This window comes from Squalius cephalus (genome assembly GCF_949319135.1).
Source record: "Squalius cephalus genome assembly, chromosome: 15".
In the NCBI taxonomy this organism is placed as follows: Eukaryota; Metazoa; Chordata; class Actinopteri; order Cypriniformes; family Leuciscidae; genus Squalius; species Squalius cephalus.
In genome coordinates, this window is record NC_137136.1 from 20,845,760 (window position 1) to 20,869,665 (window position 23,906).

Here is a 23,906-nt window from a genome sequence, read left to right on the forward strand (position 1 = left end):
AATAGGCAGAAGTAAAAAGCTAAAGATAGGCTAAAAACTAAACCACGGTCGCATGACTTCAACATAACCATCATAAGCTTCCAAAACTCTTTCAGTTTTTATCTAGGCCTAAACAACATTTTCCCAGAAAGTTTCAGTTAGAATAGTTTATAAGAGCACAATTATAAGCATAAGGAGGCTGTAAAAGCAGACTGGGTTTACCTGTTATGCGTGATGACGTTTAATGTCCCAGACAGCCTCTGTAGTCCCATTTAGCAACTTGTTAGAACCGCCTTTTTCAAGACACATAACAGCTTAAAAAATCACGAGGGGAGTAATACTGCTGTATTTTATGTTGTAGAATAAAATGTGAAAGTATCTTGAGCTTGTGTTCACCAAAGACATTATTTCAGCCATTTAACCAAAAACCCCATTTAAAAAAAAAAAAAAAAAACTGATTTAAAAAAATTAAAATTAAAATTAGGCGTTTCCCCCCACTCTATCAATATAGGCAATTCTATATAAAACAATAGTGGATTTAACATTAAAAATGTATGTTTTTAATGTAACCTCCAGCCTTTAAATACTTTGGTCAATCTGATATAATTTATGCAATTTTATTTTACTTATTTGAAATAATTAAAAGAGCAGTTTCATGTCTATCCTTGTGTTGATCAACCAGTCGAGGTTGATGGGATTATTATACCATAGACTGTAAAAAATAGACTGTAAAAAATAGGATTATACAAAGATACCCTGCACTGATCTACTTAATCCACTAGATGGCAATATTATGCAAGTGTAATTCACCTCCACTCCTATGGAAAATGTAAACTTCCTTAAAGCACACTTTTCACTTTCTCACTAGTTAAATTTGTCAACGAACGAAGTCCAAACTCGCACATATCTGTGAGTGTGTATATACACGTAGATTTATTCATAGACATATAGGCTAATTAATACGAAATGATTTTACATGTGATGTTTATTTATTATTTATTCGATATTTAATCTCAAGTAGCCTATGCTCTCCAGTGACCCTGCTGGCTCCTTTGTAGACAAGTTCACTAACTTTTTTGCCATTTGCTATTTATTCACAACACTACATTTTGCATGTAGACCTATAGGAAAACAAGGAATTTTTGACACGAGTCTCTTTATCAAAATGCCATTGGACTATTCTTTTCATTCAATAAGGTTATTTTAACATTTGATTTAGTCTAGTTGCAGTTTCAAATCTGCATATTATATTAGTATCTCAGTGTTAATATTATTACCACGAGAGAGTGCCATTTTCCCTTCTAAACCACAATGCTGACACCTTTATCAAATGAAATAACAGCTAATACAGCTAGCAGGTAGACAATCTATACATTTAATAATTCCAGCACTTCAGACACAATTAGTCATAATATTCCGCTTCTTCTCTTTCAGTCTCGTTTGTGAATACCCTTTGCACATTCCACTGTAGAAATGAATGTATGTGAAAATCAGTCACACCAGAATCTATTCTTATCCCCTGTTATATAACTAGAGGGATGAAATCAAGTCCACTATGTAAAAAGAGACCTGGAAAGAAACTTTATCTACAATTTTCCATCTACTCAGGAGTTCAGTTAAACACTTTTACATTGTGACCTGCTTTTGCCTTGAAAACAAATTTGAGTATAATGTGTTAATACCATAGATGATATTTAATGAATAATATGATACAATTAGATAATGTAGGGCCATTGACACATTTAATTGCACAAACAAAGCTAAAGGGATCAAATTAAATTTGGGTTATGAAGCACTAATACGTTTATAGACAAATCAAAAGATAAAAATAGATCTGCAGCTCTGCCTATGGGTTTATTAGTCTCTGTAGAGTAATTGGTTACAACTTTCCTCAAGCACTATTATCTATAAACAATAAAACCTATTAAATCTGAAAGCACAATGGTTCAAATATTGACTCACTTTAATTAGTTAACTAATGTAGCTGGTTTAATTCATTTGTTCTGCTTTAAGCTGCTTAATGAGCTTCTAACAACTAATTTCTTAGTTCAGCATAACCATGTACTTTGTTGCATACACAGCGATTATACATTAAGCAATATAAAGTATGTCATGCATAAAGAAGACTATGAAAATCTGATATTTTACAGGCATTGAATGTCCTGTTCCAAATTACACATGCATCGAGACACCATCGAAAAAACTATCTATAAAAATATTATTAAAGATAGAGATTATTTACCCACAACAATTTAAGACTGTAAATAGAGTTTCTTGAACCATACTAAAACATAATTTTGCTAAATATACATTATTTACAATATACACCGATATAAAACATTTCAGAGTCTCAAAGCTATAAAGATTACTGCCTCAAATCAATATATTACAAAACATCACTAGCACAAGACAGCTCTGCACAAAGTGGTGGTAAATTCCCTTTAAAATATTTTTTTTTTCTAAAATGACTTTAAACATACACATTTGCTTACATTAAGGCTGTGTTATTAAACCTTTCATGCATTATTGCTTACTTTATAGTTATAACTCCAACATAAAACTGTAGGCTGTAGACCATAATTCTGCTCACATCCTTCAAAACTGTTCTGTCAGCTGTAGGCAAGTAGTCAGCATCTCGTAGGTATGCTGATGTAGTGTGTTGAATGATTTAAAACAGTCTGTGTGTGTTCATTTCTTCGACCCAAACAGCACCACGTCTCGTTGTTTGCATGGTTTCCTGCATCCCGTTCAACATGTTTATGTTCAGTATGCTGTAATATCTCAGAATTGCATGTTGTTCGGGTATATGAAAGGATCTGGGGTCTCAGATGTTGATTTGTTTTATCAAGTCTCCTGTTTCTTCGCTTGACTTTCTTTGCCCTGAGAGAAAGAAAGGCTGAGGGGCTTTCAACTAATCATGTTGTCAAGCATCAGCCGTGTCCATGCTCACAAATGGCATTTCCAGGAGTGCTGTCTTAACCTGCAGAGGACAAAGAATGAGAGAAATAGTAAGAGCGAGAGCACCTTACAAGCAAATATAAATCAATGAAATGGGAATTATTAAAGGACCCTTGAAGTGCGGAGAAATAAAAGGCTTTGATCCACACGGTGGCCTTATAGCTGTTATAGTTAGTGCTTCACCTCTAGAGCCCGACTGTCCACAAAAACACTTGGAAAATATTAGCTTGTGTTACTGTGCATTTCCAATAGCAAATGGTTTGGTTAGCCTTGAATCATTGAGGAAAAGAAACAAAAAATTGTCATTAGGGGAAGTAAAAGAAACCTTCTATGTAAACAAGCCTTCATTTCTTTTATCAGGCTTGTTTTAACTGCTCTGTTATAATATTTAGATATTTTTACTGAAATATAAGACAAAAAAATACTGCTAGAAAACAATTTATTGCAGTAATGGGATGTGCTGACATTAAATTCTGGTTGATTTGATAAGCCAATAAATATTTTCATGTTCTGGGCGATAACTGAAAAAACATTCAAATGTATAATATAAAATGTTTAATATTTAAATCAAAATATTTTATAATTATAATTTAATTAAAAATAAAATATTAAGAACTAATAAATGGATAATGATTATTAATTGATAAATAGCTAACATAAAATTCTAGATTACTTAAATCAAATACAATAAAAATTATTCATTAAAATAAAATATTAAAAACTAGTAAATGGCTAATAACTAATAACTTTCTAACATTACAATTGTATACTATTTAGGGTTAGCTAAATATTATTTTATTACTATAAATTAATTAAAAACGAAAATATTGAAAACTAATAAATGGCTATTAACTTGCTGATAAACATTACAGACACTATAATATTTAAATCTGAAATAAATCAATGAAATCAGTTGTTCTAAACTGTATTAAAAGCTACAGGTGAATTCACAGCATTATAATATTCAGTATGAAAATGTATATTCATTTTAAGATTTACACAAAATTACATTTAATAGTGTTACTAAATTATAAGTTTTTTTAAAGATTAAATTGAATTGGCTGATAAATGCAAAAATATGAGATATGAGCATACACAATTAAATATTGCCCAATATACTATACATCTAACTTTGACTGTTAACTTAAAAACCCCTCTAATATCGGATGATTACCAATATGGTACCAATATATTGTGCATCTCCATTAGTGATGTTTATAACTGATGTGATTTCTCTAAATTAATTCATTTTTTTCATAGCACAGTTGTGTGAATTGGGACTTGTGTGGACGTTAGCACAGTATGTGTGTGTTTGTGTATAAATGGCAAACCTTTTACCTGTACAGTGCATCTGTGAGTGCAATATACAGCAGGTCTTTGGTATCGGAGAGCATTATCTGCCTTCTGGAAGGCCCATCATGCCTCTGGGTTTGGTCACAGCATCGCCCTGATAGAGGCTTGCTGATGTGTTTTTTGTCACTCACAGGAAACTGCCGGTCTGAGTTAAGGCCTCCCGATGAGCACTGTGGTACACTTCCCTCAGCTGCCTCACGTTACGACCCACCGAGGACTCGCAACCGTAGTATTTCTGAAAGGATTCAAAATATAATGAGAGGATGAGATATTAACAGTGCATCTCTGAACATTATGCTGAGGAAGATTTTAGGCTTGGCTCCCAATCTGCAGATATTAGGCTTCAATCAGCATGTCCTTGCCAAACCAGTGAGGCATAAGACACTGAAGCTCAGGATGCTCCAGAGCCACTGTCACTGTAGTAAATGAATGGTGCTCTTCTATGGTAACATTGCAAGGAAAATACTCAGGATGTGTGGCCATAAAAATCTATTCTATTTGGAATTTTGTTTGATGGTCAGTATGAGATATGACCTAGGCAGACCCATGACAGGTGCAGAACAACATCAAACAGTGTGAGTCCATCAATACTGTGTGAAACTGACCTCAGCGCAGTGGAACACCTTCAGCATGTCTGAATGAAAGGTGTCCAGACTCTCATAGTGGCCTGAGAGGAGCTGCCTCTGCAACATACTAAGATCAACAGGAGCCGAGCCTGATCTGGAAGAGAAAACACACAAATTAAATTCATTTTTCCCCAACAAATATATAAAAAAAACCATGAAATCAAAATGGGAGGTTTGTGATTTTAGTCCTTGTCTGGTAGCTTTGAGGCCATCTATATTCTACTGTACTGACTGAAACGTTGTACTCTATGTTGTACTGTACAAATTGTTGTCCGATAAAATGCTCTGTAGAGTGAGTACATCCCCTACTGCCAAATTATACATGCTCTACCATTCAAAAGTTTGGAGTCTGTAAGATTTTTGAAAGAAAGTCTTTCATACAGCAAGTAAGCATTGATCAAAAGTGACACTTAAGGCATTTACAATGTTAAAAAATAATTATATTTCAAATAAATGCTGTTCTTTTGAACTTTCTATCCATCAAAGAATCTTGAAAAAAATGCAAAAATATAAACCAAAATATTTAGCAGCACAACTGAATGTAGATAATAATAAGAATAAATGTTTCTTCAGCATATTAGAATGATTTCTTAAGGAAAAAGCTCATTTTAAATTGTTATAATATGTCACAATATTACGTATTGTATTTTTAATCAAATAAATGTAGACTTGGTGATCGTAAGACTTTCGTACCGACCCCAAACTTTTTGCGCAGTAGTATACCATGTACAGTCTCCGACTAGCAATAGCAAGGAGCAAATCAAAGTTCATTGCTGTGTGCTTGGTTGCACCAACTAATAAATGACTGAATTTTCAGTTTTGGTTGAAGTATTATTTTAAGATGGAGACATGTCAAGGTGAATGGCCTCTAAAAATGTAATTAGCCACACCAGGTGCCAAACCATTCCCCAATCAGAGGCAGGCATTTACAGTTTTTCTCGATTGCTTAAACACTATAACCAGGCTTTTGAACTAAAATTTCAAAACCATAATGCCATTTATCAAAAAGCACACCCATTTCACTAAACTATAAACACTATTCCCTGTTTTGACACATGAGTCAGATTGGTTGAACTGTCACTGCAAAACTCTACACACAAATCCCTTCATTTCTCATTGCTTAGACCATGTTGTCATATAGAAAGCACTAGCATTCAAAATTGTTCACTCAATCAGCACAGCTTCAGCTCAGTTAGACACAATTACCCAAGTGGAAACACTAAGAGTCAAAATTTAACACACATCAATCAGAACCTTCAATAGATATATAAAAGGGCCCAAATCAGTTTACTGAGTTTTGGAACAATGGATCCAGAAAGACATGAAGGAAGAGATCGAGGAGGGATAAGAATGAGGAGGAGGAAGGGCAAGGATAAGAAGACAAGCAGTCTCAGATGAAATTCAAGCCACTCTAGTTGCCCATGTGTTAGTCAATGGTGTGATTCTGAGGGAGGCTGGGCTACGAGTAAGGCCAAATTTGAGTCGCTTTACCGTCGCCTTGAGAGCCTTCAGGGAGGTGTGGTGGCAAACAAAATTCTATCACTGAATAAGAGACAAACATTTCCAATAGTCTTTGATGAGGTTTATTTTCTTGCAAGAAAAGGCCAGCAGTCGTACAGTCACACAGAGTAACACAGAGTGTGACAGTGAAGGGAGGGCATCCTTTCTCCTTTATAGTCTGGACTCCCAGAATGTTATCTTTTCTAGGCAAATGATGGTATTTCAACCATATGTGGAACATTCTTAGACGTGTCCATCATATTGTATCCTTGAGTGGAGGCCCTCCTGTTACGTCCCAACACTCTTTACCATTCCAATACAATTCGAATTCCATATTAGAATATGGTTTGTGTGTGCTCTTTTACTGTCATATGTTGGTCACACACATCTTACTGTAAGTAAATATAAAAAAAAAAATTTTGAGGAGAGAGTAAAAAAAAAAAAAAAGAGTAAAACAGGAAAAAAAATATTTTTGTGTGTGTGTGTTTTCTGTGTATGAATAAAAATGTGCCAATGTATCCACTGGTTGTGTCTTTTATGTTCATCGTGTGAAAAGGTTTGTGAGGGGGGGGAAACACAAGCAACATAACTTACCAGTTTTGGAAATGTTGTTTTGAATTTATTGCACCAGTGTCTTAGACTATGTTGTAGTGTGTGTGATTTTGATGGCTTGTGTGTCCTGTCTGAGGCCAAAGTTTGGTTTTTCAGCGAGAGTGAATGGTTTTGAGTGTAGAGCTTCATTTTGACCTGAAAATAGGATGTTTGGGGAACTGGGTGAGACGTTATGGATTTGTGTTTATAGTTTTGAGAATACGAGGCATAGTTTAAAGAAATGTGTTTAAGCAATCGAGAAAAACTGTAATAAAACCAGACAACCTCCTTCCATGCTATATTTTAACTTCACAGTTCTGTTATGATAACTATGGAAGCTTGTTTCCGCCACTGAATAATAAATAAATAATAATAATTCCGACTTTTTATCTCACAATTCTGACTTTTTTTCTCACAATTGCGAGATATGAAGTCAGAATTGTGAGAAATAAATTCGCAATTCTGAGAAATAAAGTCGCAATTGCGAGATATAAAGTCGCAATTCTGAGAAATAAAGTCGCAATTGCGAGATATAAAGTTGCAATTCTGAGAAATAAAGTCGCAATTGCGGGATATAAAGTCACAATTCTGAGAAATAAAGTCGCAATTGCGAGATATAAAGTCGCAATTCTGAGAAATAAAGTCTTAATTGGGAGATATAAAGTCAGAATTGCACGATATAAAGTCGCAATTGCGTGTTATAAAGTCAGAATTGTGAGATATAAACTATTCTGTGGTTAAAAAAAAAAAAAAAGTCCTTTTTTTTTTTCCTTAGAATTGGACTTTATATCTCACAATTCTGAGAAAAGATGTCATAACAATTGCGTGTTATAAAGTCAGAATTGCATGATATAAAGTCGCAATTGCGAGAAAAAAATACTTTATAACACACAATTCTGACTTTATATCTCGCAATTTTGACTTTATTTCACGCAATTGCGACTTTATTTCACGCAATTCTGACTTTACATCTCATAATTCTGACTTTATAACACGCAATTGCGACTTTATTTCACGCAATTCTGACTTTATATCTCGCAATTCTGACTTTATTTCTCAGAATTTCTCAGATGTAAACTCGCAATTGTGAGATAAAAAGTCGCAATTATCTTTTAAAATGTTTTATTCTGTGGCGGAAACAAGCTTCCATAGATAACAGACCACCTATTATGGAAGTCTCCTCCAATAGGTTTACAGTGTCTAAAACAGTTTGATCAAGGATTCAGTCTCTCAAAACCCCTCCTTTCTGAGAGCCTACTCTGCTCTGATTGGTCAGATGACCCAGTCATGTTTTTTGTCTTCTGCTTACAGTGTGTGTCGAATACAAAACGGCAATTATCATTGTCATTTAAAGAGACATGCACTGAAACAGGTCGCTGTGAACAGAGCTGTTTTTGAGGAGGTAAAAAGGGTGTTGTTTACTCAACCATTGAGGAGTTTTAACCAAAGTATGTTACAAACTTTGCATGAAGACCCTAAAGAATCATAGCAACTTGTGGAAAATGGGCATCCGATGACCCCTTTAATAACTATCATCACCACACCACCGCTTTAAGAGCATTCTGTAATCTACTGTAGCTGTCAGTGGAAAGAGGATTCAACTCCCAGATTCCCTGATTCTCTAATCATCTGGAGACTGTGAAGAGAACAGCAGAGAGTCGCTGAGCAAACAACACTTGCGAGTGGAAAAGCACACACACACAAACCTCTTTCTGGAGCACAGGTTCAGCAGAGGAGCGGCGAGGGACTGTCCAGATGACCCTAAAAAACACAAATGACAGAAAGAGTGATCAGCTGTGCTGGTCTTCACACTGAGTCTCTGTCTCAGGCTTTTGCGACACGTCTCTATTAATAAAATCAGCAGACGTACCCTTGTGACTGACAATGACGTCATAGATCCCCTGGAGTGTTTGCGTGAGGTTTCTCCTCCGTACACTTCTCCCCTCTTCATCTCCCTCGCCGCCGAGTCTGTTTTCAGTTGTGCTCGAGTGAGTCAGGTGCTGGTCTGTAATGTGCAGAACACACATCCTCTTACACATACAGAATATAGTCTTATTATTACACATACATGATACACAGCACACTTGAAAAACGTGCACAGACTATTCAATGCACATTCAGTGACGGACTGCAATCTGAAGACTCTCACAGTCTGTCATCTTTATTTTAAGTGCAATAATCGGAATGCACTTAAATACACTTTTTCCATGAACTCAACGGGACAGGGTAGCCTGTACGTGCCAGTTGCGCAAGCCATTAACCACATGTCCTCTTCTGCCCTTTTGACTAATGCGGAGTGGAAATAGGATTGAGGTGGTTTTGGGAGCTGGTCCAGAGCTACGGCCCACAGAGCATGAAGGAGGAGGAGGAATAGCTGATGCCATGTTCTTCATCAAGAAACTGCCTCCGGTCAAAAAAAGCGCTAGAAACGGAGTGTCCCACTTAATTTAAGTGTCTTTTCTAGCACCAGTACATACGCTTAGGTCAAGGTGAGGTTTGCTGGCAAACCAATTCACTTCAGCTACACACTTAGAATGTATAACATTAGAGTCATATCATGAGGGATCAATTTCGTACTACACTCAAAACTTAAAAAAGGAACAGTTGCTGAAATTACACTGAAATGGCTTTCATACTTCCACAACTCAAATACATTCGAACACAAACCAAATACATTTGAAAACTCATCGAAAAGACGCCCATCCAGCGGTAAAAAACCCTGTACGAATGGACATGACTCCAAGTTTTATCTAATTGGTATTCAGAAACTTGGCTCATATTAAGGAAAAATCTGAATAGATACTTTTTTCTTCTAGACACTTTTTTTAAGAAAGTCTCTAGTAAAATTTCAGTTTAGTGATGCTGACACTTTTTATTTATTTGCCTTTTATTTCTTTGATATTATATTATCTGCAAATACAGTTTTTTTTAAACATATACTTTTAAGGTACAAAGCACACTACAAGTGCACATTCAATACAGTTAAGCACACTTCTTTTTCACAAGAGGGAACTATGTTGGACTTGACAGCAAACCTGCAGCTTGTGAGTAAAAGCACATCAACACACTGTGTCATTTCTCATGCGAAGATGACAGTCTAAAAGGCACAACAGCCTGCATAATTAAGATAAGAGTCAAAGTGGATGGAAAATTGTCATAAAATGTAAATAAATGATAACAGAATATTTTTTTAGGCAATATACCCCTTTAACAGCTGAGAGCAATTTGACAACACGCACGCACACACACACACACACACACACACACACACACACACACACACACACACACACACACACACACACACACACACACACACACACACACACACACACACACACACACACACTTTACAGCTATACACACACTGCTGGACCTGACTTAGTGCTGGAGTCTTCCAGATCCCCTTTCTGACTCTGGCTGCTCCCTCCATCTTCTTTGTTTTCATTCTCTCGCTTCGTCACGTCCTCCCTCAGGAGCAATGCCTGTCTGTCTCTCATTTTTTCATAGTTTCTCACCAGAAAAATGCCATGTTCCAAGACGAAACTCCTATCAGGGGAATAAGAGCAATCACAGATGTATGAACAAACATAAGAAGTACAAGCCAGTGAGAAATGTGAGTGTGCAAGTAAGAGGAGAGCATAAAACGATCCATAAAACAAAAAAGGAATGTGAGGAAAGGGTAGAAATCTTGTTATTTGTTATCACTGTGTGTTCTTGCCTCTCCTCATAAGACAAGGGCATCATCAGGAGAGGGGAGGGGACATTTTCAGCATCATTGCCTTTCTCCTGCAAATAAAGTCATTCGCAATGTGACCCAACTGACCATGCACTTTAAACTAATTCACAATGATGAAGACACATTCAGGCATGACGTAATGGAACAGGAGTAATGGAGGAGTGAAGCTTTATCTGAATATACCTGCTGTTCGAATGGGTCAGATTGATTGGGAAGCTTATTATCCGTGTCTGTTTCACTGATTTCTTCTCCAACGTCTTCTGTAGTTGGTCTACAGCTGACATTTCTATGATTAAGAAAAAAGGTTCAGACAAACAAATTGAAACCAAGTGTAAAAGACAGCCTAAAAGAAATTCACACTTTAAATTCAACAATAGATGTTTTGCCTGCGAATGTGCTTGTGTATGTGTGTGTTTATTTACCTATTAAGGCTGTCAGAAATGCAGTCACGAGTCACACTGTGCTTATGAGGTTTACAGAAACTGTCTTCGGTCTGAGTGTGAGATTTTACATCAAAAGACCCATCTCAAAAAGACAAAGAAGAAAATGTTTACACAGTATTCACTGATTTTAAAGACTTAATTCAGAGAACAAAGCCATTTTAAAGGGGTGGTTGATTATGATTTCACTTTTCTAACTTTAGTTAGTGTGTAATGTTGCTGTTTGATCATAAACAACATCTGAAAAGTTACGACGCTTAAAGTTCAAAGCAAAGGGAGATATTTGCTTTTAAAGAAATCGTTGGACTACAACAAACGGCTGGTAGGGAATACACAAGCTTCCTCCCAGGTTAGTGACATCACAAACCCTAAAATTTACATGAACCCCTCCCCCGGGAACGCGATTTATAGATTATCATGACAGAATATGCTAATCAATGACTAGAAGATAACTACACATAAGCTACATAAATTCATCAACTAACCATTCAGAAATGTCCTGTTGCATTCTATATGTTGTCACTTCTTCTTGAGTCTCTCCATCTTTCTCTGACTCCGGTTTGAACATAAAATGCTAAAGGTTTGTGAAAGTTTCAGTGCATGTCTGTGTGAGGTAATCGAAGCTGCTAAGAACGAGCTCTTGAAGCTCCGCCCTCTGTGCCGGTAGCAGCAGCTCATTTGCATTTAAAGGGACAGTGCGTTTTTGCTCACCCTCAAAAAGTGACAATTTTATCATGCTATATAAAAATATCTGTGGGGCATTTTGAGCTAAAACTTCACATACACACTCGGGGGACATCAAATACTTACTTAACATCTTGTGCAAAGGGGCATTATACCACCCCTTTAAATAAAATATTACACAGTAGTCAGTGACAGTCTTCAAATTTGATTGGCCAAGTGGCAGATGTTTGTTGATTGGTTGTTTGTGTTTGCAGTGTTACAGAACTATGGAAGCCCATTTCCATCACTTAAGAAAAAACAACCCATACTTTTGTAAATCATAATCATGACATAACAATTACAAACTATGAGATACTAAGCCATAATTATGAAATAAAAGGTGCATTAATGAGATACTGAGTCATAATTAAGACATAAAATTAAAAAAAGTCAAAATGAGATTTTTTTTGTCATAATTTGATAAAAGTTGATATTATGAATGAAAAATATATTTAAATCACATAAAATATTTTGAATACTGAGAAGTGAAAATTATGAGATATATGTTAAAATTATGACAAAAGGTAAAAGATTATGAGATAAAAAGTCATAATAATGGGATAAAAACTTTCTCATAATTTTGACTTTTGATTTTGAGTTTCTTTTTGAGTCATTATGATGACTGTCAGAATATTGTCTTTTTATACCATAACAATCTTTATGCCATAAATGTTATTTGTTTTGTCATCATTTTGACTTGTCATAATGACTTCTTATACTAATTTCAAATTTTGACGTCATAATTTTCTTTTTATCTCGTATTAATGACTTGATATGTCATAAATTTGACTTTTTACTTTGTATATCATAATTTCGACTTAAGTCATAATTATGAAATTCATCTCATAATTATGATTTACCACTGCATGATATTTTTTTCTTATGTGGTACAAATGGGCTTCCATACAGATTACAGTATGTGAGCGGAAACTGAAAATGTTTAGTTATTTAGGTAAATTTAGGCCTCCTTACCTACATACACACACAACGACACATACAAATTAGCAGGTAAGCCTACTCACTGGATGGGGCTGTCTTCCGTGGGGTCTTCGACTTTTTAGGACGCTGTATTGGAACAGATTGCGTCACAATTATAGTATGACAGTGATAAAAAAACAACAACAATATTTAAAAGGACAGTTGACCCAAAAATTACAATTTTCATCATTTACTCATCCTAATGTCATTTGAAACCCTTAAGAACCAATGATCCATGGCATCATTGGTTCTCATGTGTCTTGTTACCAATTGTGAGGCACCATTTTTTTGATGTGCAGATGTGTGAATAAGATTTGAGACCTACAGTCAAGGATTTTCAGCAAATATGACTTAAAGTTCCTCAAACAAAACTATTGAATGACTTGGAATGTAGAGCACAAGTCATATGGGGCTTTTGTCGATTTAGTCTAATTAAGTGAAAGAAGTTTGACAAAATTCCCTCCTTTTCTGTTCCAGAATAAAGACATACGGGTTTGCAATGACATAAGGGCTAACAAAGGATGACAGATCATTCATGTTTTATGTTTTTCAAACGAATAAAAAAAATACCTTTTTGTGTGCACAGAGTTGATATATGTCATGGGGCAACTGAAAGTCAATCCGTTTCAACCTCAGATACTTTCCTGTTACACACACAACACACACACACACACACACACACACACACACACACACACACACACACACACACACACACACACACACACACACACACACACACACACACACACACACACACACACACAAACACACACACAGGGGTTATGAATGTATCATTGAGATTCAGTCACCACGGTAATGTCTTTCTCTGTCTTTATCACTCTCTCTCGCACAGGTGTAAGAATGAAGTTTACAATAACGTATGACATATATTTTGAATATGAATATAGAATGGTTGAAAATTACTGAGGAGATTGTTCAAAAGTTTGGGGTTGGTTTTTATGTTTTGAAAGAAGTCTCTTAAGTTCACCAAGGCTGCATTTATTTGATCAAAAATACAGTAAAAATAGTAATATTGTGAAATATTATTACAACTTAAAATAAGTGTTTTCTATTTTAATATATTTAAACATGTAATTTATTCTGTGATGGCTAAAATGAATTTTCAGCATCATTACTCCAGTCTTCAGTGTCACATGATCCTTCAGAAATTATAAAAATATGCTGATTTGGTGCTCAAGAAACATTTCTTATTATTATCAATGTTGAAAAAAAGTTTTTTTGTGAAAACAATGATCTTTTCTTTAGGAATCTTTGATGACAATAATGTGCATTTTAATATTTTGAAAAATATGTTTGTAATTTTAATAATAATTTGTTTTAAATGGTTTACATTACACAAAAAAATCAAGAGTACATGCATGGGCCCTTAATTTATTAATTGTATTATGACAACGGCTTGGCCCATTAATAAAAATTAGGTAAAGTCAAACATTGTACAGAAAAGTCAATAATTGTACAGTCAAACCAAATATTAATTAGACATAGACTAGTTGTTACAATGAGCGAGAAAGGTTGACGTCTCTAACCTCTGGGGAATCGCCCGTTTAACAAATGCATGCAGTTTTGTTTTTTTAACCGCCAGAGGGCCAAAAGTTACATAGTGTACCTTTATTTATTATTCATTCAACCAGCCTGCCAGTGGCATTTCATAACTTGTGTGTCTGAACCAAGAGCTCTTGATCCTTTCATTCAATTCAAATTAAGTTTGGATTTAATACCAGCTCATTATAGACTGACAGAAATCATTTCTAACTCTCAGTTCAACTTTCATAGTGACCTCCAAATGACCCCATTAAACTCACACACACACACAAACTTACCTACGTGTATAGGTGCAGGAAGCAGGCCGTGCTCATGTTCTTCGGGGTCATACTCAAGGCAGTCTGTGTGAACTGAAGAGGACAGACTCATCGGGCTGTGCAGAATAAACAAAGAGACAGACGATTTGTCAAGCTCTTTGTAGAGAGCTCTGTAAATGAAGGCTGCATTTAAACAAATACTCTTAAGACTTGTTTATAAATATATGATGAGAGTTCACTCACTTCTCGCTTTTATACACATTCGAGTAAAGCCCCGCCAACTCGTATTTCTTTTCAGGTGGCACAGCAGACCTCTTCTCTGATTGGCTGTTTACTGACTCTGATGGGTTCTGGGAAGGTGAGGATGTGTCAGTGTGCGAATGTGAGGGCTCTTGGCTCAGAGCTACATCTTTTCCTTCATCTACCTGCCCTTCGTTGCTTCTAGCTTCATCTCTTTTCCTTCTTTTCCTTTTCTCATGTTGTGCCATGGCATCAATCGCATTGAGCACTGTGTACTCGTCTCTTTCACCTTTCTTCCGTTTTGCAGGACTCTCGGTCACTTCGTGATGTAAAGGTGTGTCCAGTAGAGGTGGAAAAAAACACGGCGCAGGGTTTTTCCTTGGTCGACCTGGTCCCCTCCTCTTCACCTCGCTTCCTGTGACCTCTTGACCTTTGGGAATCTTTTTCCTGAGAGGCTTTTTGGCATGTTTCAATGTACACTTGTTCTGCGTTGTGTTTTTAGAATTATTTAAATGAGACAAGCTGTTTTTGGTAGCAGAATAAGAGGGGAAAAGCCTGATATCATTGGTCTGAAAGTGTGTTTTGCTGGCTCTTTTCTCTCTTCCTCCTCCCTCTTGTCCTTCATTAAGAGATGGACTAGCATGTGGATAGTGCTCACTGAAGAGTGAACCGCCAGGCTGGAAGCTCTCTGAAAGAAAAGAGTAAAGATGGGAAATTTACTAATGAATTGCAACCACTGATGTCGTTTTTAAATTGCACACTCTGGTGAAACAACGCAGTGAAAGTAATACCCAAATGACCAAAAAAGCTGTGCTGAGCTTAACTTCCATGATGCAATTCCCCATGATTGCTGGTCAGTTCTGGGTGCCAAGTTGTGAAGGATGCAGCACACAACAATCTGGCATATAGATTGCAGTGTGCTGCAGCACATCACCCCCTACTGTGATTCTGGTACCTGAATTGGCTTTTTATTGCTGGCAGAATTTCATGAATAAAACAAAATCTGAAATTAGCTTCTTTTAATTTGAAAGGAGAAAAAAATAATTAAAATAAACACAATAAGTGTCTGGTCAAAATGAATTGTTGGTGGCAAGTGAATAAAGGCCTGTTCACACTATAAAGAGAACTATAACGATAAGGTTTATTATAAGCGTGTGCTGCAGTAATGTTGCCTGCCGCTTTAAATGCTCAAATTCTTTAAAGTTGGGTGGATTCTGATTGACTGTCAATATTTGTTTCGTTCATCGGCTAGAATTTATTTTTTATTTTTTCTAAAAGTGATTCCAACCATATTCTTTCTCTGTCATTGTAGTCATTGTGCCATTGTCAGCTGTAGTGTGGACTAGAATATTATAATAACTAGTAAGACTTTATAGTTATTGTCATCGACATTGTCCTTGGTACTTCTTTTTTTTTTTTACTATTGGGCAAATGGAAATATCTTGAAATATCAACTTATACTTGAGTCTTACAGTGTACGCATAAATGTACACATATTAAGATACATAAAACTGTAACCAGACATTAGAAATAAAACAAAATAACAATCTGAATATGATGTTCATCTTTATTTTTTATTTTGTAAATGTCAAGGGTTATGAAGGGTATAGGGGACAACCACAATTTGGGAGGTAAAATGATATTTCCATTGCAATACCATGCAAGATAGTTTGTACAACCTTGGACATTGTCTTAGCACTGCCTACACAGGAACTGTAATTACAATTATGCCACAATGATTACAATTACTGTTGGTACAAATGACAATTACAGTGAGGGAATGAAAGGAAGTAAAGTTTCTTTCCTGTTACTGAAGATGACAGAGTCATCATTAATTATCATTCTATTTAAACCAATACTGAAACACTGAGAACCGGTGAGACGGCATGGTTTAGATAAGCACTACTGCAAATGTTTTTGAGAACTACTGTAATCCTGACCATGGGAATTATACTGCCCATATTTACTCCTTTAATGCAAATTCCTCTACTTTCCTGTACCAGTACAACTAGTTTACTGTTTACTGTACAACTAAATCAATTTCACAAAGCTCCACTGGAGTGCATTCCACAGCGAGCCATACCCTGTGTCCCCAGCACAGCGATTGTGAGATGAAGACAGGGTGTGTGCTTGAACAGACTTTACTAGAGTGATAAAATAACACATTTGACAGCATATAAAGACACGCAGTGAGGATAAAGGCTGCATAACATCACATTTCTGTTATCTCTCTAAAACCTCTCTGAGAGATGGAAAAGAAGGAATAAAGTGAGAGAGAGAGGGGGGGGGGGGGGGGGGGGGGGTTGAGGAGAAAATGGCCTATGTACTTGTTTTCTCAACCATCTACAAAGGAGCTATTTCTAGACTCTGGATGACAGCCAAACCTAGATAACAAAAAAAAAAAAATATATATATATCCACCTCTGAATGAATGTCTGAGGACACATTAACATCTGATATATCAGATATACACAGTATTAATAACATTTTTAGGCAGAGTAAATACACAAGAGTGCCATTTTTAGGGCACATCTGGCTCTGATTACAAAACGTGTTATTGCCATATATTCGCTTTCGCTTACAAAAACATTCCTTCCTTTCCCCTATTCTTTCTGTCAATCACTTTTCACATTTCACTTGTAGATTTCCATACTCAGATTTCATCCTTTCCACTAGCATCACCAAATTTCCTTACCGCTGCTGAATGCCTGCTCTTTCTCTTTCACCCTTTCCAAATCAAACAGACTGTTTTGGCCACAGGCTGACAGAAGGTCTATGGCAGAGTCTTAAATGGAAATTCTTTGGCAGGAACATGACAGAATAAGCATATAATTCAAAATGGTTAAATGTATAGCAGAAATCTGGGTGGTTCCCTTTTACAGAAATACTCAAATGTCAAGTATTAAGATTAAACTGTGTGTTTACATAAAAATAAGCACTTTCATACCTCACTGAAATGTAAAAGCAGTTTTGATTCCCTATTTGAATCAGCATGACAGAAAAAGAACCAATGCTGCTTAGACTAAGAAAATCCCTGTAGTACTTTAGTTTAAGCATTTATATCCACAAAATGACTGTTTTGATTTTGTGTGCAATAACAGTAAAGCGGTTCTAATGAGGGATTTCATTACAGAGAACCCAAACCCTAAAGCTAAGATTATTATTGCGGAAATGTTAACACTACTCTTTTATTTCCTTGTAAGAACTGGTATTTCATTGAGGAAATCAGGAAAAAAATTTTTATTTGTTTAGAAAAAGGTATCATTGCAGGAGTGGCATGTGGTGGACTTTTGAAATGAGAAGGAAAATCCCCCTATCTGGGTTTGGGTTTTTAGTTCATGTTCCAGATTCATTTTCCACTGATGAATTCTGTGTAATAGGCATATAAACTTAAGGATTATCAACGAGCAATCAGTAACATAATACTTGTAACTCACAGATTATCATTTCAAGTTCATTTTGATTCAGTCGTGACTGAAAGTGGAGATGTCCAAGTAAATGAGATGTTAACTTTGTCATTAGTGAGTTTGACACATTAGTTTGATTCACAGACTGGATGCGAACATGATAGGCGGGGCACTACCACATAGAAAGGGCAATTAAAGGCAGGTTAGGTGATTTGTTCCAGATATATTGTCTGTGGAAGGCGTAGGACCTTAAAATGTTCGCTGAATCATTTCGAGGGCAACGATACAATGTCCTACCTGCCTGTTAACATTTGTATTTCCATACCTTCGCGCTCCCTGCTCGCACAGACATCACACATCATCAGTGCGTTTCATGCAATGCAGATTTAGACAGTTGTCAGTCACCGAGCACGCAACCAAGACAGCAGCCACCTTTTACAGTTCCTCCTAAACCAAAAACAACAAGCTTATGCTGCATTCACAGCATAACTACAGTAATTGTGAAGAGATGAAAACCCATGACGTTATACTCTTGAGCAATTTGTGACTCAAATTTATGGGTTTCAATGGCAGCACTATCAACGCCAAAATGAATCTGCAGCAGTCAGATGATACAGGTCAGTGCTCTTTAAGTTGTTTGTTCATTATTATTGTAATGATATGTGCTTTGAGACATAAGGTAGTTTAATGCGGTCTCTCGTGACGCTTTTCTTTGCTCCCTGCTGTACCTGTTCATGTGTTTTGGAGGAAGCATGGTTTTTCAAAGCTAGCTCACTATTGCTAGCCTCTCTGAAAATTGCCTACCCTACCATTAACAAATCATAGCGATGAAGTGTTAATGACAGTGTGGCAAGCAGGGCAGTCACCTGCGCACCACACAGGTCTTGAGTCTCACGGAGGGGTTCCGTGGGAGTAGCTAGGCTGGAGAGCAAAAGGAGTCAGGCGCGGACCCAGACCACAGCCAGGACGAAGGCCCTTTGGCACAGGAGGGAGGAGCCATGGAGGACAATTAGCAGGTTTAAGCAGGGGGATGACAGACAGAGAAGGAGTAGATGGAGGTGGAGACCCAAGCAAAGCCGAAGAGCCAATGAGACCGGGGGGCACTGATGGATCTGGAGATCAAGGGCAGAGCCACAGCGACTAGGGTCCGAGGTGAAGCCAAAGGACTGAAGTGGAGCCTGCGGCATCAGCTGGTCAATGCACTGAATCAATACCATTGGTCTCTATTAAGTGAAGCATCAGCTTCAGCGTTACCCATGTGACGCATTGCTGGTCAGCTGAGCCTTGTAAAGTGGAGCTCAAAGTTAAAATAATTAAAACCTTGTTTCATTACATCTATCTTTGAATAAATTAATGTTTTTGAACGTGTTCGTTGAATGACAGATTAATGACTCACTCAAAGAGTGTCCCTTGCCGCCACCTAGTGGCGTAACAATGTAACTGCACTGACTGACAGCCTGTCTATGCGCAGAGACGATGATACTGGTGAAATATCAGCAAAAAGCCTCTTGTCCAGTCAGATACGAGGATTGGAACTAACTAACTGCTATACATATAACAATAGCCTAACAAGCTTATTGTCAGGTTTATGTTCTGTTATGTTGACCCTTGTTTTGACATTATTTTCTGTTTGTTTTGTTTAATAAACACGGTTTAGTTTCGGTTACATTGGTTACTGAATATGTCCTTGTTTTTGTGCCTGCTGACCACATCGTAACACTTGTTTATATATGTGACCCTGGACCACAAAATCAGTCTTATGGGTACTTTTTTTTAAATTGAGTTTTATACATCATCTGAAAGCTGAATATATAAGCTTTCCATTGATGTATGGTTTGTTATATGACCATGTTTGTCCGAGATACAACTATTTGAAAATCTGGAATCTGAGGGTGCAGAAAAATCTAAATATTGAGAAAATCGCCTTTAAAGTTGTCCATTTCTATTGGCGATTGTGCTGCATCCACTCACAAAAATACATTTTTTTATATATTTAAGGTGGGAAATTTACAAAATATCTTCATGGATCATGATCTTTACTTAATATCCTGATGATTTTTGGCATAAAAGAAAAATCGATCATTTTGACCCATACAATGTTTTGTTGGCTATTGCCACAAATATACCCGTGCAACTTAAGACTGGTTTTGTGATCCAGGGTAACATATAAATAAATAAATAAAAATAATAAATAAATAAATAAATAAATGGCGATAACATAGTATGTTGCACTATTGAGCCACTCAAAATTACCACAAGGGAAATTCCTTCACCGCGACAGCCATACTGAGGACCAAGACGTAGCCAGAGGGAAGGCAGAACCTGACGGAGCCGAAGGGGTGGAGGGACGAAGTGCAGCTGAAGGCCCGGAAGACAAGCTGAGGTGGAGTGACGGGCATGGTGACTGGAGGCAGAGCCAGGGGATCCTCTTCTAAATCCAGAGCTGGAGACCGGAAGATCGGAGGCAGATCCACACAGTAGAGTGGATTCAGAGGAGGAACAGAGGGACTGAAGGGAAACAGCGGAGGTGGGGCAGAGGAACAGGCTATTTTAGGCAGAGGAGATGGGAGAGGAGGATGGGCGGGATTTTTGGAGACAGAGACCTGGACAGGACCAACGGAGACAGGAGACAAAGGGAAATATCCCTTTCCAATTCCTCATTATATAATGTAGAGGCCAGCTGAAGCTCACCCTCAGCAACGGGAGTGTGGGCGTGGCTCCTCTCCATGCCCTCTAACTCCACGAAAACACTGATCAGTTGTTCACCAGCACCCACTCCACAAACGCTGGGAAATCACCCGAGGACCAACACCAGGCAGGCGTGCCTTGGATCACTTGCTGAGGCTGGTATAATGAAACACAGAAAGTGAGCGATCAGGACAGTGTGGAAGGCACGCCAGATCTAAAAAAGTCCTTGGTGTGGTCCTCAGGTTTTTGCTCCTTCTGCTCTAGGTTAAGCAGTTGGACGGCAGGTAAGTCCATAACAAAAAAAAGCAGGAAAAAACTAGGGCTGCCCCCCAATAGTTGACTAACCATTAGTCGACTAGAACAGGCTTGGTCGGCTAAGATTTTATTAGTCGGTTAGTCGCAGAAAAAAAAATAACTCCACAGGAAGTGGAGAAATCACGTAGGCTGTAACGGACAGATCGTTAATGGCAAAAAATCCAAACATTCACCTATCAATAATTCAACCTCAAATATGGCTTATCTCTTAAAACATGTACTGTAAGTAGTAGCAACTTTACAAGTCCGCTCGCTCTAACGCTAACCAAGATAAATGTGCGCTATAATTAGGCACATATCCAAGTGTTTGTGTGGAGAGCGCGCTTACTGCATGACGTACAGGCACCGACACGATCACTTGCATTTAACTTAAAATACTCCGTCATTTTTGGTCATACAGATAAGAGTAATGCAAACTGTAAAGGGTCAACTTTTATTTTTTTAAACTCACAATAACAACAAAACGTTGTGCTTTTGTAAAATAAAGGTCGATTTGGTCTCAGTAAACTTGAGCACATCACATAAATGAACCGAAACTCAGCGTATACTTGCCTCACTGACATGCGATATATATCTATAGAAAGCTTGAAATGTCTACATTTGAATGAACAGATTCAAATGGAAAATAAATACTCTCAGATTATGTAATCCGTATGAAGCGTGCACATAGGCCATTACTGCGGGGATGACGAGTCAGCATCGTTGACTTAATCTCTGAAAACATTATCAATAAATTATTAAAATGTGTAGACAGTCTCCTCCTGTTTTTTTCACGACACATTAAAAATGATTACATTTGCCGGTGCGCTGTGGCAAGCTTTATGTGTGCATTTGAGCACTGATTAGGCTATGTATTTTACATAAGCAATTAAAGGCACATTATTATGATTAATGGCTTAAATGAACAACTACTAGTCGACTAGAAAAATCTTTAGTCGAGGGCAGCCCAAAAAAAAACGGCAGCGAACAAAAATCTAATCTGGATGATGTAATCTGTAATGATGTGCACGATGCAGAAGATTCAGAGAAATATATGCAATAACAAATCCAGGGAGAAACAGAACTACATTAAACCATCAACAATACCGGAACTAAGGAAACTAACCCCCGGTTTCACAGACAAGGCTTAAGCCTAGTCCCAGACTAAAATACATGTTTGAGCTGTTTTAACTGAAAGAAACTTGCACTTGGGTTTCTCAAGATGCACATCAGTAATGTTTTTTCTAAGACACATTTATAAAAGTTACTTAAATGTCATAATTGAACTAAGGCCTAATCCTGGCTTAATCTAAGCCCTGTCTGTGAAACTGTGCCTAAGTGCTTAAATACACAGGGAGAATTAACTAGAACAGAAACAGGTGCAGGATTAATCAGAAACTAATGACCAAAGAACACAGGCAAAATGGGAAAAAAGGAAACCAAAACACAATGAAAATAAACAGATATAGACTCATAACCCTGACACTCTGAAGGCTGTTGGAAATTGTTGCTTTAGAAAAATGATCGCAATCTGATCTCATGTTACATAATATTGTTTATGTTTGTACCTGCAATTATTTTCTCATTATATTTATTTTTATGTTTTTATTTTTTTTGCAGCAGTGGCAGCCTCCTTCTCTGAGAAAGTGCCCCTGATGGGCAGGTATTCTTAATAAACAGTAAAAGCTGCATGCACAAAGACAAGCAGACAGAACACACTATGCTACACCAAATGTCCCAATCTTCCTGCTGTGAGAAGTTCTTCGCATGCTGGCATTTATTTCTTACCATATGTTTTCAGCAATGCTAATTAGAAAAATATGCATTGCTTTTGCCTCTAAAGGTGTGTACTTGAAGATTAAAGACTGATTCGGATTTCTTGATTTCAGGTTTGAGAGTCATAATACAAATATCCGTGGTATGAACAAAAATAAAATTCTATTCAACTTGGCAATAAATCAAGTTTTCAACTGGTGCTACTATGGACAGTTAGCCACAGTAACATGAAAGTATGAGATTTATAAAGGCATTAAAAATGTATATGGATTTTGCGGTTCCCTTACCAATCTCCATCTAAAACTATCCAAGAGAAAATAACACAAAACAACTAAATAATGATAGCAACATCAATGCCAGAATACCACATAATGTGTACAGCTAATGCATACCAATATTTACACACAAAAAAGAACATATATCTCTCAGTGGATTTATAAACAGATTCTCTGCCAAGGAAAATCTGTGTAGCCAATTGCACGCAGAACAAAATGAAGCTCCATTTTGGTACCTCACCAGTAAAACGGTGGGAGATAAATAAGACCATAGACTTTTAAACCTATAGTAAATTAGTCTTATTTCACTGTTCAAAGATTGTAATTATTTCTACAAGCATTACCAAGCATTTTCTCACTTAGTTCACAGGAACAAAGGAATACTGAATAGAACTTTTCAATGCCAAAAAATGCTAGATTATATATATTATGGAATAGTCTTCCATAAAATGTCACCCAAGCAGTGACAGTTGTTACATGCAAACAAACAAATAAAATAATCTCATGCCACCTTAC

At 36.9% G+C, this 23,906-nt stretch overlaps 1 protein-coding gene across 10 annotated transcripts in view; it reads right to left on the reverse strand.

Annotated features, from left to right (window-relative positions):
• Nucleotides 1-1,334: 1,334 nt before the first annotated feature.
• Nucleotides 1,335-23,906, reverse strand: part of LOC307172336 (histone-lysine N-methyltransferase ASH1L-like) — a 32,885-nt gene continuing 10,313 nt past the window's right edge. For 2 of the 10 annotated variants that reach the window (XM_079894638.1, XM_079894636.1), the window contains exons 4-16: nt 14,954-15,638; nt 14,732-14,826; nt 13,458-13,531; nt 12,932-12,974; nt 11,169-11,271; nt 10,930-11,032; nt 10,729-10,796; nt 10,384-10,556; nt 8,878-9,012; nt 8,714-8,768; nt 4,896-5,010; nt 4,276-4,525; nt 1,335-2,959 (exon numbers count right to left, since the gene is read on the reverse strand). In XM_079894638.1, the coding sequence (XP_079750764.1) occupies nt 4,418-4,525; nt 4,896-5,010; nt 8,714-8,768; nt 8,878-9,012; nt 10,384-10,556; nt 10,729-10,796; nt 10,930-11,032; nt 11,169-11,271; nt 12,932-12,974; nt 13,458-13,531; nt 14,732-14,826; nt 14,954-15,638 (1,757 nt within the window). In that variant the 3' untranslated portion in view covers nt 1,335-2,959; nt 4,276-4,417. Of the gene's footprint in view, nt 2,960-4,275; nt 4,526-4,895; nt 5,011-8,713; nt 8,769-8,877; nt 9,013-10,373; nt 10,557-10,728; nt 10,797-10,929; nt 11,033-11,168; nt 11,272-12,931; nt 12,975-13,457; nt 13,532-14,731; nt 14,827-14,953; nt 15,639-23,906 lie in introns of all 10 variants that reach the window. The other 8 variants (XM_079894644.1, XM_079894643.1, XM_079894640.1 and 5 more) reach the window with 8 other exon arrangements.